Source organism: Osmia lignaria, chromosome 12 (genome assembly GCF_051020975.1).
Source record: "Osmia lignaria lignaria isolate PbOS001 chromosome 12, iyOsmLign1, whole genome shotgun sequence".
NCBI classification, from domain to species: Eukaryota; Metazoa; Arthropoda; class Insecta; order Hymenoptera; family Megachilidae; genus Osmia; species Osmia lignaria.
Window position 1 is genome coordinate 7,166,135 of NC_135043.1, and position 16,410 is coordinate 7,182,544.

Below are 16,410 nucleotides of genomic sequence, written 5' to 3' on the forward strand. Positions count from 1 at the left end.
TATCTTTTATGGCGGCGCGAGTTCCGGTTCCGCGAGGAGGATTGAAAAATAAACATTTCCTGTACTCGGCCAGTACGTTGACGGCAGATTGCGATCCCGAGACATTATGCGTGCACCCAAGGGAAATAGGCAAAGTGCATCGGGCTCGATGACGCGAAAGAAAAAGGAAGATGAAAGAAAAGAGAGAGAGAGAGAGGGAGAGAGGAGAACCGTTCCAGTGATTTCTGCAAGATAATTATTTGAGTAAACTGATTCGTTGCGGTGCCCCACGTTTCCGATGACCAACAGGAACAAAAATATTCTACGTGTTTTATTTATCTTTTTCGTAGGAAAAAACCATTAAATTTCATGCAAACGTAAAATCTGGAAATTGGTCTTTGATTCGGTTACTACAAATAACTACAGTAAATTTTCAAGACAAAACACATATGAGAAATTAATTTCGATTCAGATACTGGGGAATGGGTTAATAGCGCAACTATTTCTAGTTTAATTACATTAATTATTAGCACGATACGTTGGCAATGGATTTCTATATTCCCAACATATCTGTAGAGATGAATAAGCAATTACAATTTCGAATTCTATTCCCCTGTAAAGCTTCAGTTAATATTTAATCTTCAAACGAATAGTAATTATAGGTATAACCGATTTAACAATTAGCTACACCTAATTAATGTTTCACATATTTATTAATTACGTTTATGTTTACCACTAAACAATGACATTTCTCTCTGTTACTATCGAAATATGGTAGAGAAATTCCCATAGATTTAGGAAACATTATTTTAATCGTTTATATCTCGAAAATGATGCATCTTAGAATGGAGGATTTGCAAGTCTTTTCGAGACATTCTGTAGAAAATACATAGTGAAAAAGCGAGAGAATAGTGTCGATCCTTGCATGATACCCGCGGTCAAAGACAGGGGTTGAAACGCTTCACCTTTACGTGTATATACATCCTCGAGAAAGGACCCTTGATTCTTTCCGGGCACGAAGTTAAGTAATTGGCAATAAATTCAGCAAGCCGGACAGAGTCGTAAAATTTTCTCACTGCCATAAATTATAGATAACACTGTGCACTACGGTGGGAGGATAGGCTTACTTACGATTAGTTGTAAATCGTGTATAATAGAGCGGTTCAGCGAAACGCGTGGACGTACGAGAAGGAAAGTTTCATCTACTTGTAACCGCAAAGATTATTCTGATAACGTTGAAAACGCGATCTTAAACGATTCGATCATTCTTTAATCGATATCAAAAGCCTCTCAACAATTATTTTCGATGGCGAGTTCGGCGACAAGAAGAATTAGCGTAATTCCGAATACAGGTGCATGAAACGCGTCGCTGAAATTGAAAAGCATCCTTCCTTTTTTTTGTTTTTTTTTTCAACCGCTCGTGCTTTGAGATCAACGCATAAATTCTCATCCACGAGAGTTCCTCGTGTCGGTTAATTATAGTTAATCGCTGCTGGCGTCGAAAACGCCGCGAAATATTTATCGTACGGCCCGGAGAGAAAGATAAAGCTCGCGTATTAACGCGTGTCTCGTGTAATTAACGCGACGTGTCCGCTTCAGTTTTTCGTTTCAAACGATCCCCTGCACCCACCCCCGACCCCCTTTCCCCTCTTTCCCATCCTTCTTCGTCGCGGAGCTAGGTTGAACGAATGAAAATGAATGTCGAACCGTGAATGCGTTTCACGCGTTTTTATTGCATCGTTGCATTGCGAAACTTGCAGTAAACTTCGCAGTGAAACCAGAAGAATCGCGACAAGTACGGATCGTTCCTTGAATTTCATTCCCGGGGATCTGTTCGCACGTTTTCATATACTTTATGAAGATTGCAGTCCAGCCGATTTGTAGAGAAAGTTTGAACCCTTTCGAATCAACATTGCCCGTAAACTTAATGTCATAAGTAAACCTAACTTGTAGGAAAAAGGCGAATGTTTTATTATTAAAAGCCTTTCTCTCCCCTCTTTAAGGGATGATTTACAATTAAATGAAAATTCTAGACTCACTCGTAGGGGATCGTTCGCAACCGTTTGCAGCGGTTCCACAAGCGTATTGTTAAGGATAAGCCGATCTTCTCGATATTCAATTTATACGCCGCAGTGCGTATGATCGATGCGCGCAGCTTCGATGCAATTCCCATCGAATCTGCATACGGCAATATTCCTCGCTTCGAATTTCGATGTATTCATCGAAACGTGGGACCGACGATGAGTATTGAATTCGTGGTCGGCCACTTCTATATTTGTACCATAGTTATCCACTTTACGATACGTCGTACCAAACGATTTTCCCGCCTTTCACGTAATTCGCGCATCCTCCGTTTCGCTACATACATAACACACTGTGCAGAGATGAGAAGATGACGAATTATATAGAATTTTAGTTATTCAAAAAGAGACGAATTAATAAGAAAAAAAAAAAAAAAAAAAAAAAAATAGGAACCAAGGATTTGAACCGAGGACCTTTAGTTTACGAGTCATGTGTTTAACTACGGAGCGGATCCATGACTCGCAATCCGAAGGTCCTCGGTTCAAATCCTTGGTTCTCAACAATTTTTTTTTTTTTTTATGATAATTTTTATGTAATAGTTATTCAAAAAGCGACAAATTATTATTAAAAAATAAAAAAAAAAATGTTGGGAACCAAGAGTTTGAACCGTGGATCTTTAAATTGCGAGTTGTATGTGTAAGTTTGTCATACTTCAGAATGTAAGGAGTAACTAACTGTAATTGTTAATATCTTTTAAACAATTAGCCGTCTGCCCCCAAAATGGGGTATAGACGTGTTCAGCTCGATGAGCTCTACAAGCTGGCAAAGTCTCATTAATAAGTGAGTGTAATACTTGGATAGTTCCCCTTTAAGTCTTGACGTAGTCAAGTATATCTGTTCACACTTTAGCTAGCTTAAAATAATATTTATGGTAAAATTTCGTTTTGGCGAAGCGAAAATTAGTGGTTCGTTACATTATAACATAGAGGAGAAAAGTCATGACGAAATTCTAGTAGAAAATGCAAACACGTTTAACCGTCCCGTGGAAGAGGAAAACGTCTTCCTTGTAGAAGGGATGTAGGCACAAGGGGCGTGGAAGAGGATAAAGTGGGGTGCAGAGACCAGAAGAGGGGAGGAAATAATCTTTTAAGGCAGCCGAAGAAGTTTGCCGCAGTTATAAACAGAAATTTAGATCCAGTTGCCAAAGTAAACACCGGAACCTAGCTACTTTGGTACTTCCTCCCCTTCCGTTTCACTCGAGAACGCTTGATCCTACCTCACCCTTGCCCTACCACCTCCTCGAGGTAGGACTTCCTTCCTTCCTTCCTTCCTTCCAGTCTCGCATCCTTACGAACGTGGAACTTTTCACTTAGCCTCGTTCGTCGATAAAAACTTGCTCGATCTAATAACCGACGACACCGGTGACTCCTTCGACCCCACCAAAAACATCCCACCATCCTACACCCTTTTCACGGTCTTTCGATCGAACTTTTCCCAACGATTTCGTGGTCGAGTTCAACAGCGATCTTCGACTAGGATAACATCCAGCAGGTAGAAAAAGAGAAAAGTTTTTCATTCCCCGGTGGTTGTCCCTGGTCACCGGAACTCGTGTTTACTCGGGCTAAAAATTTCGAAATCCTGGTGTATGGCGTTGTTAAAAAGTTGCCGAAACTTTACCAAAGTTTACGGCCGTTTACCGAAATTTCACGTATCTCGGATGGTTCGCTTGGATTCGAGAGTTTTCGAAGGAAGGAAAACTGTTGGGATTTTTTTAGACACTGTCAGATACGGACAGAAAGTTTCTAAAGCCAATGGACGGGAAGAACGTTTTTCGTTCGAATGGAATGGCGCGTATGAATGCCACCATCTAAATGATTTCTTTTACCCATTGCCAGTTTTTGATAAACTTACCCCCGGTTACACGACACGTTAGAGAAGGAGTGTCACCCTCCTCGTAGGGTCCTGCCGTTCCGTTTACTATCCTGCCCCATTGATCCAGGATAGTTGGTTGTTCCGGTGGTACTGAAAGCAAAACAAAAAAACAGATTGTTAACATTTTTTCTATTCATTTTGAAATCTTTATGCTTATACCATTCATAATCAAGATATACTGATTAGAAAACAGGAACGAAGAAGTTAGCCTATCGCAACGATACATTCCCTGAGAGCCGAGGAAAAGTCAGGAAATGATAGGAAGCCAGTTCGAACGGGGTTCTTCGAACAAATTCGTTCGAATCGTGGACCGTGCGTATAGTATCGACTCGCGTGTGGGTACGATCGCTTGCGGATTAAAGCGAGATGATATTTTTTCCCTGGAATATTCGTTCCCGGACCGGGGTCGGATAAGCCAACCTGGATATTTCTCTCGCTTTTTTCGTTATTTTGGATTTTACCTGCATACATCCAACGTATTCGATGCTTTATCAGCGAGGTTACGGCGCCGCTGCCACCCACCTTTATATTTCCCTTTCGTTCATTCCTTCTCTTCTTTTACCTATCACCCTACAAGGTTATTCAAAACGAATAACCGCGTTTCAAATGCTTATCACTTTGCTTTTTGTAACCTGTCCGACAAGGCGATACACCGATCGCGTCTCGTTTTTTCGTTTTCACAGATTAATTAACATTGGAACACCGGATTTTCTCTTTTAACCGTATACCCGATATACCGTGTATAGTATATGCGAGAGAAAAGAATGTAAGAACAAAATGAAAACTCAACGAACCAAAGTTGCAGCCGTTTAAAATACCAATATTCCTTTTTTGAACGACCCTCTAGGTGTTCGTTGTATCGGATTGGCGAAACCCGAATCACGTACGCGAAAACGCGTCCGAAAAGGGTCGTTTACATTTTAAACGAACGCAATTCCTTGCAACAGTTTACAGACACGGTGTAATTGACATGACGTTCAAATTTTCACGCGAGTTTTATTTTAACGTCACTCGAAGATAGTCCGCGGATATGACGAGGCCAAAATACATAGTACACCGATCGAATATCGATATTTGAAACCGAACTTTTTCGTTTTTCTCGTTCGGACAGTTTTGTCTCGTCCAACGTCACCGGGAAAATAAAAATAAAAAAACAGCAAATAGTTGGCGAAACGATCAGTACGGATTTTACAATTCGGAGGTATCTCGCGTAGTTACTATGTAGAATCGATCCTAGGATGCGAAATAGTCAGTCAAAAAATTGCTTTAAGCGGATACAGAGGAGCAGTTGGTTATTTGTTGCTGCGACGGGAAAAACTACGTTAAACGATCAAGCTTCGTCGTAAACTGTATGAAATCCGAAATAATGTTACAATTCTCGCCGAACAGCCGCCAGAGATACATATATTCGACTAAGCTTCTTCCATTCGTCTCGTATCGAGCTGGGTGGCTCGTAAAGAACAATGCTACGATTTTCTTTTTTCTTTTTTTTTTTTTTTTTTCAACTTCCCTCGAACCTACAATTTTTATAGAACGTGGATCTTAACTCACGTGCGACTGATTCAGGATCACTTTGACCTACTTATGGAGATAAAAGGTGCAGAGTATAGAAGATATAGTTGTAACATCTGTAAAAGGGATAAAACTATTCCTCGCGTTACGTTTGGTTAAATGTAATACGTGTGTTAGGAATATGCAAATGTTTTCAATTAAATATTTGTAATCTGTCAGCGTGCAAAAGTTTCTTAAAATTTGAATCAACTGATTGAGAAGTAGGTAGTTTAAGTAAAATCAAAAGCCGTCTGTCAAGTTGGTAACGGCTTGACGAGGTAATTTAATGGAAGGGTGGTTAGGATTTGGTGATTAGGGTGGGTCAACTTCGTAACCACCTCGACGTGGAGTGACCTATGGATCGATACCATTTTCTAGAGACTGCATACATTTTACGACCTGTACAATGCTTTCAACACATTTACAGTATACCATACGTGTTCGTAATATCTATAACGTGACACGAGTTATAAGCAAATTATGGTTTGTTTATGGTAAAAGAAAGCAGTGATCTATTGGTTATATCGTAGTAAAGAAAAGTAAAAAATAATGTACCATGAAGGTGTTCTCTGTAATATAAAATGTAAGTAACATTAATTTAATGTTACAACATTCAGTATCGTTTAACGTAGGTGTACGTGGATGCAAAGTAGCTCTGTTCCCTTTTTCAACCGACTTCGTCTCAATCTTATAATCTTCTTCGTCAATAAACTTCGAGCTTGCATAATTGCTACAAATTTATCTTTAATCTCGCGTGCTTCGTAATTCAAGTCAACTCTCATTTACTCTCAACCCATGAATCATAAAGTTACAAAATAAAAAATTTCCTTCCCCCTTGATTCGAAAAAACGAATCGCTGCAAAGATTACGTAACTCGATTTACGAGCAAACATGAACTTTAAAACCTCTAGCTCGATCAATCAATTCGATTAACCAGCGCAAAGGTGTTTAACCCTTTCGCTGCAGAACGTTTCAACGGAAAACGCACGATGTTTTCTTTTCCGTGGAACGACAATGAAAGCATTGAAACGTCGCCGTCTTTTAATTAAACGACTATTAATAAATTTTCAAATCGACTCGGTTCGAATTAAAGAGGAAGGAGGATGACGATTCGAGAAACGAGTGCGATACGCTTCGAAGCACACGATTGTAGGCGCTGGAATAAGGGTTGCTGGTGCGTTCGCGTTAAAACGGTTGACTTTCAATGCCGATACAGAGGATATATCCAAGCCCTCGCGGGACTACGGTGCAACGGTTAGGGGGTTGGCTCGAGTACCGTGAAGAGCGAACCCGGGAGAGGGGTGCCGGTAGATGGGGGTTGTAATGGCAATTACCAGTGGTAATCAATGGACCTCGCTCAGACCGCGCCGATAATTTCAGGGCTGGCTGGAAAATAGGCGGCCCTATGTAACGCATACATTCGAACTCGCCTAACGTTACTCGACCGTCTACCACTACCAACACCAACCACTGCCATTCAATTTCTCTCTCTGTTGCTGCCTTTCCAGCCATTTAGTCGCCAACAGAACGATCTCTTTGAGTGTTGCTCGATATTTTCTTTTCCTCTCTTTTTCAATTAATTTCGAAATATACACTGAGTTAGACCCGGATATAGAGAGCAATTTTCAGGAAAAATCTAACGTACAGTGTGATGGAGTATCATCAAAATAAAATACATAGGTAGATATTATGCAAGTTATTGTTTTACACGAAATTAACATCTTTTATACCAACGGTAACACAGCACTCTGCCCGGCAGCTGGCATTGCTCGGCATCAACGCGTTCGCAAATTTTCATATGAATATTTAAAATGGTCATATTAACGAGATCAAGAGGACAGATTTAAAACGACGGGGAAAAAACAGTCGCGCAACGGGATGGGGGAGAATGGGCCGACCTGTAATACCAGCAATTTTTCAACTCGTAAAGCGTTTTCGAAACGTGATAATTAAAAATACCCGGTACGTTATATTTGGGAATGATGGGAAAATCCGTAATACAATTTAATGGAATCGAGTTACAGGGAAGTGTCTCGTCGATTGGTGACAAGCGTTTGTAACGCGTGTTTCGATTCACTTCGATACAGAGGGATTACCCATTAAATAGATATCGTTCGATCGGCCGCTGTTATAATAATTCAAAACCTTCGTTACCGTCACGGTAAACCCGTGTCCCGCGCATATCGATATCTCGATGATCTACGAGAATTATAACCGCTCGATTTAACCTCATAATTCTTACATTGTTATGGAAATTTCCTTGAACCGTCCACTAATTACCGTCTCGCTCGTTTCCGCTCGTTTAACAGAACGAAACGACGAAACAGTGATCTCGTTTGCGTTGAATTTTACTAAAGCAAAACGACAATAGTATACCTACACGAAACATCGCCGAAACAAGTACCGGGAGAGTCTGGTGCATGCTTGTACCCTTATCTTGCGATTCGCATCCACTCTGGCTCGCTCGTTTCACCAGCGTTCGAGCTCGAGCCGAGAGATCTGCGGAGAAACTTCTTCAGGAACTAACGCGACGACGATGGCAACGACGACGACGACGACGACGACGTCTACTTGGAATAATTCGCGTAGTTAGCGGCCAGCAGTTTATCACGCGGCACGGGTGACAACGCTCTCGGTCGTACGCTCTGTTGGCTCGCAAGCCTGTTGTCGGCACACGCATAGTTCAGCAAGCCGAAACCAAGATCGCGAGGTGTGCGAACTAAGAGTCGTCGTCGTCGACGGGCTTTAACGATTCTACGAACGAACACGAGTTCTACCGGAATCGAGACGCATTCCTTTTACTCTCCTTTGAATATCGTTTTTCGATTATGCGATTCGAGGCTGCGAAATTCAATCTATCCCTACCGTATAGACGTCTTATTAATAGTAAATGTTGATTTTACTTCGCAAAGTAACAGTACCTACTTACCGATGCACCATCGTTAACTAGAAAATACTCTGAATTGATTCTATACCGTAGTCTTGGCTCGTTCGAACAGTTACACGGAAGAAGTAGGCGTTGTTTCGTGTAATCGAAAGAAGAAGTAGACGAGCGACGCGACGAAACGGAATCGAGATTCGGTGGCATCGGTTGCTTGAAGCGTACGTGGGTAGCCAAAAACGAGCGGTAATCACGTTAGTTCCCCGGTAGAAGACCCGTGAGACCCAGAACGAGCATTGCCACCTGTTTGGCCGTACTTGCAGTCGGCTCCCTAAGCTGTAACTGGTGCCACAACCAGTTCCGCTCTCGAATACGAATGTAATTAGTGGGAAATTGAACGAGGGGGTAGCAGTTCTGGCGTGGTTAAATGAATGTCCTGAAGATTAATGGTCGACGTTGATCGCTCCGAATCGATCGCGTGATTTCTTTATTTCATCCGCGCTCCTCTAATTGAGCGAACGGTGATTCTCCAACAGTGAGAAACACGAACGTCATTCAATAGATTTACAACGCACAATCAAGCATTTGTCGAGTAACAAATCGATGGAGAGCCAGCGGAGTAGAGCATTAACGATCTATCGAAACTTTCAAGCAATATCGACGGCATCTTAAAACGTTATCCGTTAACATTCGAAACGCAGGGATGAAATTCTTCTTCCCTTCTTCATCATTCATCCCCATATCTATTTTTCCCAGCGCATCAATCGTAATGCGAGAACGTTGGACGCGATCGCGGTTACTGCAGGGTGTTCGATAAATCGAAGCACAGCATATACGATGCAGATCGTATCGAAGAAAGTCTAGCCGCAGCTTGGTGATTCAATAATGCGGAATTTGCGGTTCGTTCTTCCATCGGTTAGAGAGAAAGGTGTTCCAGGAAGGAAGGTGAGGAAAGGTGCGGAAGGCTAGGTAGGCGAGGCTCGCTCAACGATTCGTACGTGTTCGGCTGGTGAATATGTGCTGCATCGTCGTGGCGTAATGTTTCGCAAATATTGACGTAGAAATCGGCTCTTCCATGTTCCGCCCCCGTTCTGGCCTCGTTTCAGCCCCTGCTACGCGGCGATCTGGCTGCAGACACCTAAATTGGCTCGATACATCCGACGAACGTGGAGCGAGTACATAACTCAATAAGTACACAAAATTTTCTTCACTGTATACCACTACCGACACGAATATATTCCTCGGCAATACCGTCTGCCAGACATATAGCCCCGAATCTCCTTCAAAACTGTTTCGTACTTTGATTTTCTTCTTTTCCTCTTTTCCTCTATTTCACCCACTCTTCAGTCGCGACTGTGTCGCGATTATTCCTAATCGACCTCCTACGTTCTCCTTCAAACGTGCAATTTTTCTTTTCTATACGATTCTTGATAATGTCGCATCTTGAAAGTCTGTTCAGATTTGAATTCCTTAGATTTGAAACAGGTAAGCGTATACGCGTTCCTTAGATTCTAGCAGCGAAACTGGCGAATAGAGTTTCTCGTTAAGAGACCAGGCACAAAGGTTTCGTGACTGTGCTTTATAGGAAGAAGACAGTTACGCGTTTCCTTGTACCTTTTGTTCAATTCCTAACAAACTACAGGAAGATTCTATCGCAATTTGTGATCTTCCAATGAACTTAGCAATCCGTGACCCATGGTACGTTGATCAAAAGAAAACACTTGAACGTCTGACACGAAGCCTCGAGTTACGGTACAAGAGAATCAAAGTCCAACGCGGATAAGCGAACAACTGTGCAGTTTAATAAGATTCCCAACGCCAGATCCAAAGATGCCCGTCAACGTTCCAAAGTACGAATACCTTCGGATATAAAGTTGAAGCTATGCTTTCAACAAACTTCCAGTAACGTTCTTATCCAACGTCAAACACTTTCTTCGTTCAATTTTACCTTTGTAAGTTCCAGGCATCGAAATCATCCCTTACGCTACGCAATTCCAATCCTTTAACCTACTTTACACATTTACGTAGAAATCATTCGGAATTCATAATTTTGACGGATTTGCCTTCGCCGGTTGAAAGAAAGAAAAAAAAAAAAAAATAATAGGAAACGAACTCGTGACTAGACTATAACGAATAAGGTAGCAGGTAATTTCAGAGAAATATTAGAATTCGTTCGGGAGCGCCAGTTCGCCGGAATATTACGATCGTTTTGCAGCAGTTCGCGATCGCGGTACTTCTCTGGGACGCAATATATCTTCGATTCTGCTAATACGTCTGACCTAACAAGTTTCTTACCGTGAAAACTGCTCGGCCATTCTTCCTCTTCGGCATCGTCGCGCGTGTCCAACTTTCTCATCGGTCAGTGGCTTTCAACGCGTTTCCAGTTCGACGGAGAAGCTATGGATTTTGAGGAGGAACGTCGGAACGGACGTAGAACAGGTTACCTTAGTGCGGGACATCGATCGTCGAATTATTTCTCCACGAGACAATCTTCCATTTCCGGGAGGAGACGTATACTCGTTGAAATAAACCAGCCGGCCGTTCATGGCGAGATCCACGAAGGAAAACGGACACGGACACGGAAACGAAATGTTGAAACCCGATGGAGTTTGAATTAACACGGTCAATCTGTATTTTTCTCCTGTTGTCGCGAATAGTAGGAAAATGATGGTGCACGATTGAAAGTTTGACAATTGTCAAAGGAAAAGGAAGAGGTTCGAGGTTAACCAAAAGAGGAATGGCAACCACTGATATCGAGAAGCATAGCGCAAGAGCAAGTTGAAAGGGTGACGACCGAGCAGCAGCAGATTTTAATATTAGCAGCCATATCTCAACGGGGGTTGAACTTTCGCCCGGTTGAAACGGGCGAGCTGGCTCTCTCACTTAAAATCACTTTATACGAATCGCGGCCACTTTTTCGTTCGTAGCCCAGCACCTCTCCTACCCTACTACATCTCATCCCTCTGTCGACCAACCATAACCCATATCCCATGGAAAACTCGCGAAAATCCATTTCGCTGGCTCTCGCTAGTCGACGACTTCTGGAAACGGCCGCATTATTCTTACCGACCTTCTCGCCTCCCTTTGCATTATCTAGACGACGTATGGCGTCGGATAACGTTCCTCCGGAGAAATGTCTGTTGCGTCACACCTCCTCTCCCTTTCCCTTCTGCAGGGCCTTCTGAAGGAAACGACCGGGTCACTGGCAATTTTTCGAAATTGAAAAATCCTTCGACGAGGTCGCGAGTTTTCTGATAATCAGCGAAAATTTCTCCCTATTTGCCAGCTTTTTCTCTGCCTATTTTACTCTCGAAGATTACGTTAAAGGGTTACGGATTCGATTAACCATATAGATAGCAAAGAATTCAACGACGATCATTTTGTGGCCGAGAATTAGACCACTTAGGCCTCAGGCTGTACCTCGACCGAGTTACCTCTAACTTTTAAACGAATGCACGCTACCGTAATTAAAGCCTGATCGATCGATCGACGTCCCGAGGAAGCGAAGAAACGAGCCGGTACTATCGGATATTTTATGTTTCTTTCGGGCCGCTAGCGCGTCCCTTAATGACCAAATTTCGCCGCGCGGTAATCGAAGATTAATCGGTCGATGATACCGCGGAACGATCATAATTCAATCTCTGGTCTTCGGTAAAAACGCGGAGAGCAGCCGGCTTCGCATTTCGTTCTGGCGAAATAGAAAAGGAAGTACATAAACGGAATCGGCCAAGAAAGAAGAAGAAGAAGAAAAAGAAGAAGGTAAAATTAACGAGGATCTACGGCGTTATATACCTTAGTTTTCCGTGTACCTTGCAATATCCGGCCTCGCTATAATTAAAATGTCCGCCCCTTTGACTTATCGACTGTCTTTATAAAAACCGTCCCTTCGACGAAAAGAATATACGAAATCGACGGGAGCGTGTAAAAGACGTCGCAAAGTATCTTCTTCTCCTTCTTCTTCTTCTCCTTTCAGAGAATTCCGGCCAATCAACGTTATTTCGAGCAGTCGGGTAAGACGAACGCATCGAAAAGACGTAAAGCCGTGGCTGCGGAGAAGATGAAAGGCGACACGAGTCTTCTTCCTCGTCATCGAGAATTCCTAGCCATCTTGCCCCTTTTATACCTTGTCAAACAAGAAAGCCTTTTGTCGGTTGACCTCCTACGCAACCTTCCACCCTACAATACCCTTCATCTTTCATCCTCTTTGCCTCCTTGTTCGTTTATACCGGCAAAAGATGAGCAACCAACGAGGAGATCTTCTTAACGAACGTTGTTTACAACATCGTGTAAAATAATCACCTGACACGCGTCAAATTTCTCAATCGTGTAGAGTGTAGATAAATGACTCGATTAAAATTACCTAGTCGAATCAAAGTTGAGCGGCCAAAGTTCAGCGTTGTTTTCTCTACTCGAAGGTTCTCGTTACAGAATTTCGAAGACACCGAAGAACGACGCTCGACATCTGTCCGCGAGTCGTCCTCGCGGAAATTGTTGGCCGTAAAAATTTAACAAGCGACCTCGAGCAACGGAGGGGGTTGCAGCGAGTAATGGAACAGAGCCATTGCCGGAGAAAGGGGTCGAACGAGGGCAAAAAGAAGACGGATCGAGCGGAAAGAAAGCGACGAGACGAGATGCTCGGAAGAGATAAAAGGCCATCGTCGTTGATGCTGAAACTGAATGGCGGCTCAACCGGCACTGACTTCTCAGAATCTCTACCCGTTTCTTTCGATCTTCATTCCGTGTTCAATCGAATGGGGAATTTTAAATCTCACCGCGTTCCATCAACGAATAATTGTTCACTTTATGAAATGTAACTTAATAATAGCATCGTAAACGAATTTAGATTCATCAACTTTTCTTACAAACTCTATAGATTTTGAAAATTCCTTTCAATAAAAAGGACCTCTAACTCCTCTTCTCTTTCCTTCCAAAAAAAAAAAGAAAAATAATATATATGAAAAGTGCTGAAGCGTTTAAAAATGTTCCTGGCCCTGCGTTGCCGGCATACGAAGTGGCATTCGGTAAACATCCCGTGGCTTTTCAACTCGCCGGAGCTTCAAGCTTGCGAGGTTTATTCAAATCGTCTCCGGTAGTAGAGGGTACACGAGGGACAGAGAGTTAGTTGGGCACTGATGGGAAAGGTAGGCTGAGATACATTATTTTTTTACATCAGCTTGCTCGTAGTTTATCCTCGTTCTTGTTTCTTTCAAGAAACCGCGAGATAGTAGATGTTATAAGAAAAAAAAAAAAAAAAGAAATGATTTCAATCGATGTTCTAACGACAAGCATCTTGTTTCGTGGGACGAACCTTTCGATCACGGCTGTTTTCGAGGTATCTCGTTCGCCGTACGGCCTTTGGAGTATTTTAAAACCGCGCCGCGATCTCGACGATCGAGTGGCAGCGAGCGTGCACCGGTGGCTCGTTTGAATTTTAGAACGATAGTGGAAACTCGTGTAGCGAACGCGCGAGTCGTGAATTTAACTTTCCGCCGGGACGGTGGCAGGGCGGAATAGGCGCCGGTGTGAATTAATTCACGACCTCCTGACAAACCGTTCACCAGCAGCACAAACTAACCCTTACACCTCGGACACCATTTATACCTTTGACACCTTATTTCTTTCGTCTTGCGCTTTAATCCACTTCCTTTCCTATACATTTTTCTGTCATCCTACGAGATCCTCGAATGTAGCATGGACGATTATGAAACGCTCGTTAATGAAAATGCTAAATGGACTAAAGGACAAAATATGGATGGATAAAAAAAAAAAAAAAGAAAGAAAGATCGCGTTTGTTCAATCCTCTTTTCTCCTGCCGTTGTAATCCCTCTTATTATTTTCATCGCTCGTCTCTCGACAAAGTCGAAACCAGCCTAGGAGGTAACGTCACGACGCGAACAGGAGGATTCGAGGCTGGAATTTTCATGGAAAACTGCAGCTCTTCGCTAGAGCTGCTAGCTGTTAGCCGCGGGGACGAGAGCGGAAGAAGAGGCGTAGCAGGAGTAAAGAGGATCTAGTTCGAGGCAACGACGAGCTCCAGTCTGACAAGGAACATGAACGATGGGATGACATTGCCCCGTCGACGAATTTAAAAATAAAATTTGACGTTTTTATTGAAATCCAAGAACGAGCCATCGTGCCGCGCGTCTTGTCGCCTCGTGACAGACTACTTACATGTTCGTAAATACACAGGATGTCTCGGAAACATTAGAAAATATTGAAAACTGAAGAGGTAAGATTAACCCTTTGACTACCAGCCGTACTATACGATAGGAATTCAGTCGCAGCCTACACCGAGAACGGCGAAATTTTTCTTTAGGCTTGCATTTTTGAGAAAGTAGAATTCCACTGCATTAAACCAACATAAGAGTTCAAACTGGTTTAAGCGCTTGTAGGCGCCTAATGTATCACAAACGAAAATTTACTAAGCGCCAACAGTAGTCAAAGGGTTAAATAGATCATCCCGAAGATATAAATTGCAAAAGCATATTTGTTTTTTGAAGAATTCTTTTTTGAAACACCTTGTATCTAGCGATTTTGCAAGGTAGGAAGTCTACGAACAGTTTTAATACTATCCACGAATGATGGATTTCAGTTGCTTTCTGACGGACATGATCCATTAGGATCTAATTCCTCGGAACAAAAACTTGGCTCGTTTGCTCGTCGAGAGGTCGAAAACGTCAGCTAAAATCCGGAAAAATTCCGTGTCCCGTCTGTTCAACGGATTTTCTTTCCTCGATTTAACGAATTTCGTAAGGTGGTAAAATAAAAAGCAGTAACTATGTAATAAATAAATTACGCGTACTTTGATAATAAATTAATTACACAACGTAACATAAAATTACCGAAGAGATACGTTTAGGAAATAGCTCGTTGCCCCGGTATCGTTGCTCGCGAAAATTTGCATAATACGACGGTTCTTTCGCAAAAAAGGAGTACGTTAATCGGGGGGAGTAGCGAGAACCTCGTATTTTCTTACGGCCGTTCGCGAAAGTATTTATACGGGAGGCAACGATTTTTCTGCCGGCTCGCTGAGTAGCAGACTTTTCCCGCGTCTGGGAGGACTTCTTTAGAGCGGAGTGTTCGTGCTCGTTCCTTTGCAGATCGTCGCGCGAGAGGGTAATCCAAGATTGCCGCAGACAGAAAAAAGAAAAAGGATGTGAAAAGCCGCGTAGAAAGACGGTGGAGGCGAGGGGGAGTGATTCGAGTTGAAAAGAGAGAGAAAAAGGGGATGAGGGACGAAGAAGAGGAGAGAAGGAAGAAGGAAAAAAGAAAACGAAGGGTAAAAACCGTGCCAGAACGGCGTGGCTTCTGTCGGCACGGCTGGTTAGAGACCGTCTATATTACGAGGGTGGTAATTGTTCGAGGATCGATTTATCTCGTTGCACAACGGAGGAACGTCGCCTTAACCAACACGGAACACCGTGAACAATGATACTCTTGTCGATAACAATTTACCCTTTGTATGCGTGACCGATTGTGAGACGCGAATCGCACCCTCTTCTCGGATGCGCCAACAGTCTCTATTCTCCTGAGGGATCGAACCCCTTCTTACCGAGCTCGGATTACTTTCGTCCTTTCGTTTCTCATCCCGTTCGCGTGCATTCGAACAATCCTGTACGATGTAACAGGGCTCGCGTTTGCGCCAACAGCGAGCCTTGTATCTTGAATTTTTCTTAAAGGTAGTTTCGCTAACACTGAGAGTCACGCGATTCGGACGCGCTCTTGTAAACCTTTGTTTTCTTCAAATAAGGTAAACCTCGTAAAGTTCGCTCGTAAGAAAAAAGTTAATACGCTATGCTATAATAGAAAAAAAAAGAAACAAGCGTCAGCAGAAAAATTAAGGAAACGATTCGAACTCGCCGCACTTGTTGTTAGACGGTCGCTGGCGTATAGCGAAACCGGGGTAAAACGGTAGAGCGGCTAGAAAAATATTTGTTCGAGTCCGTCGATGGGCGCCGGATACGCAAACGCTCGGCAGCACCGTGGAATTTATTAAAGCGTTTATTTAACGGCGTATTTGTTGGCTGGTCGGTCGCGTTTTCAGA

The 16,410-nt window shown here is 42.9% G+C and overlaps 1 protein-coding gene across 10 annotated transcripts in view; it reads right to left on the reverse strand.

Annotated features, from left to right (window-relative positions):
• Window positions 1-16,410, reverse strand: part of LOC117603073 (kin of IRRE-like protein 1) — a 246,563-nt gene that overhangs the window by 48,287 nt on the left and 181,866 nt on the right. For all 10 annotated transcript variants that reach the window (XM_034321811.2, XM_034321810.2, XM_034321819.2 and 7 more), the window contains one exon: window positions 3,913-4,023. In XM_034321811.2, coding sequence (XP_034177702.2) covers window positions 3,913-4,023 — 111 coding nt within the window. The remainder of the gene's footprint in view (window positions 1-3,912; window positions 4,024-16,410) is intronic.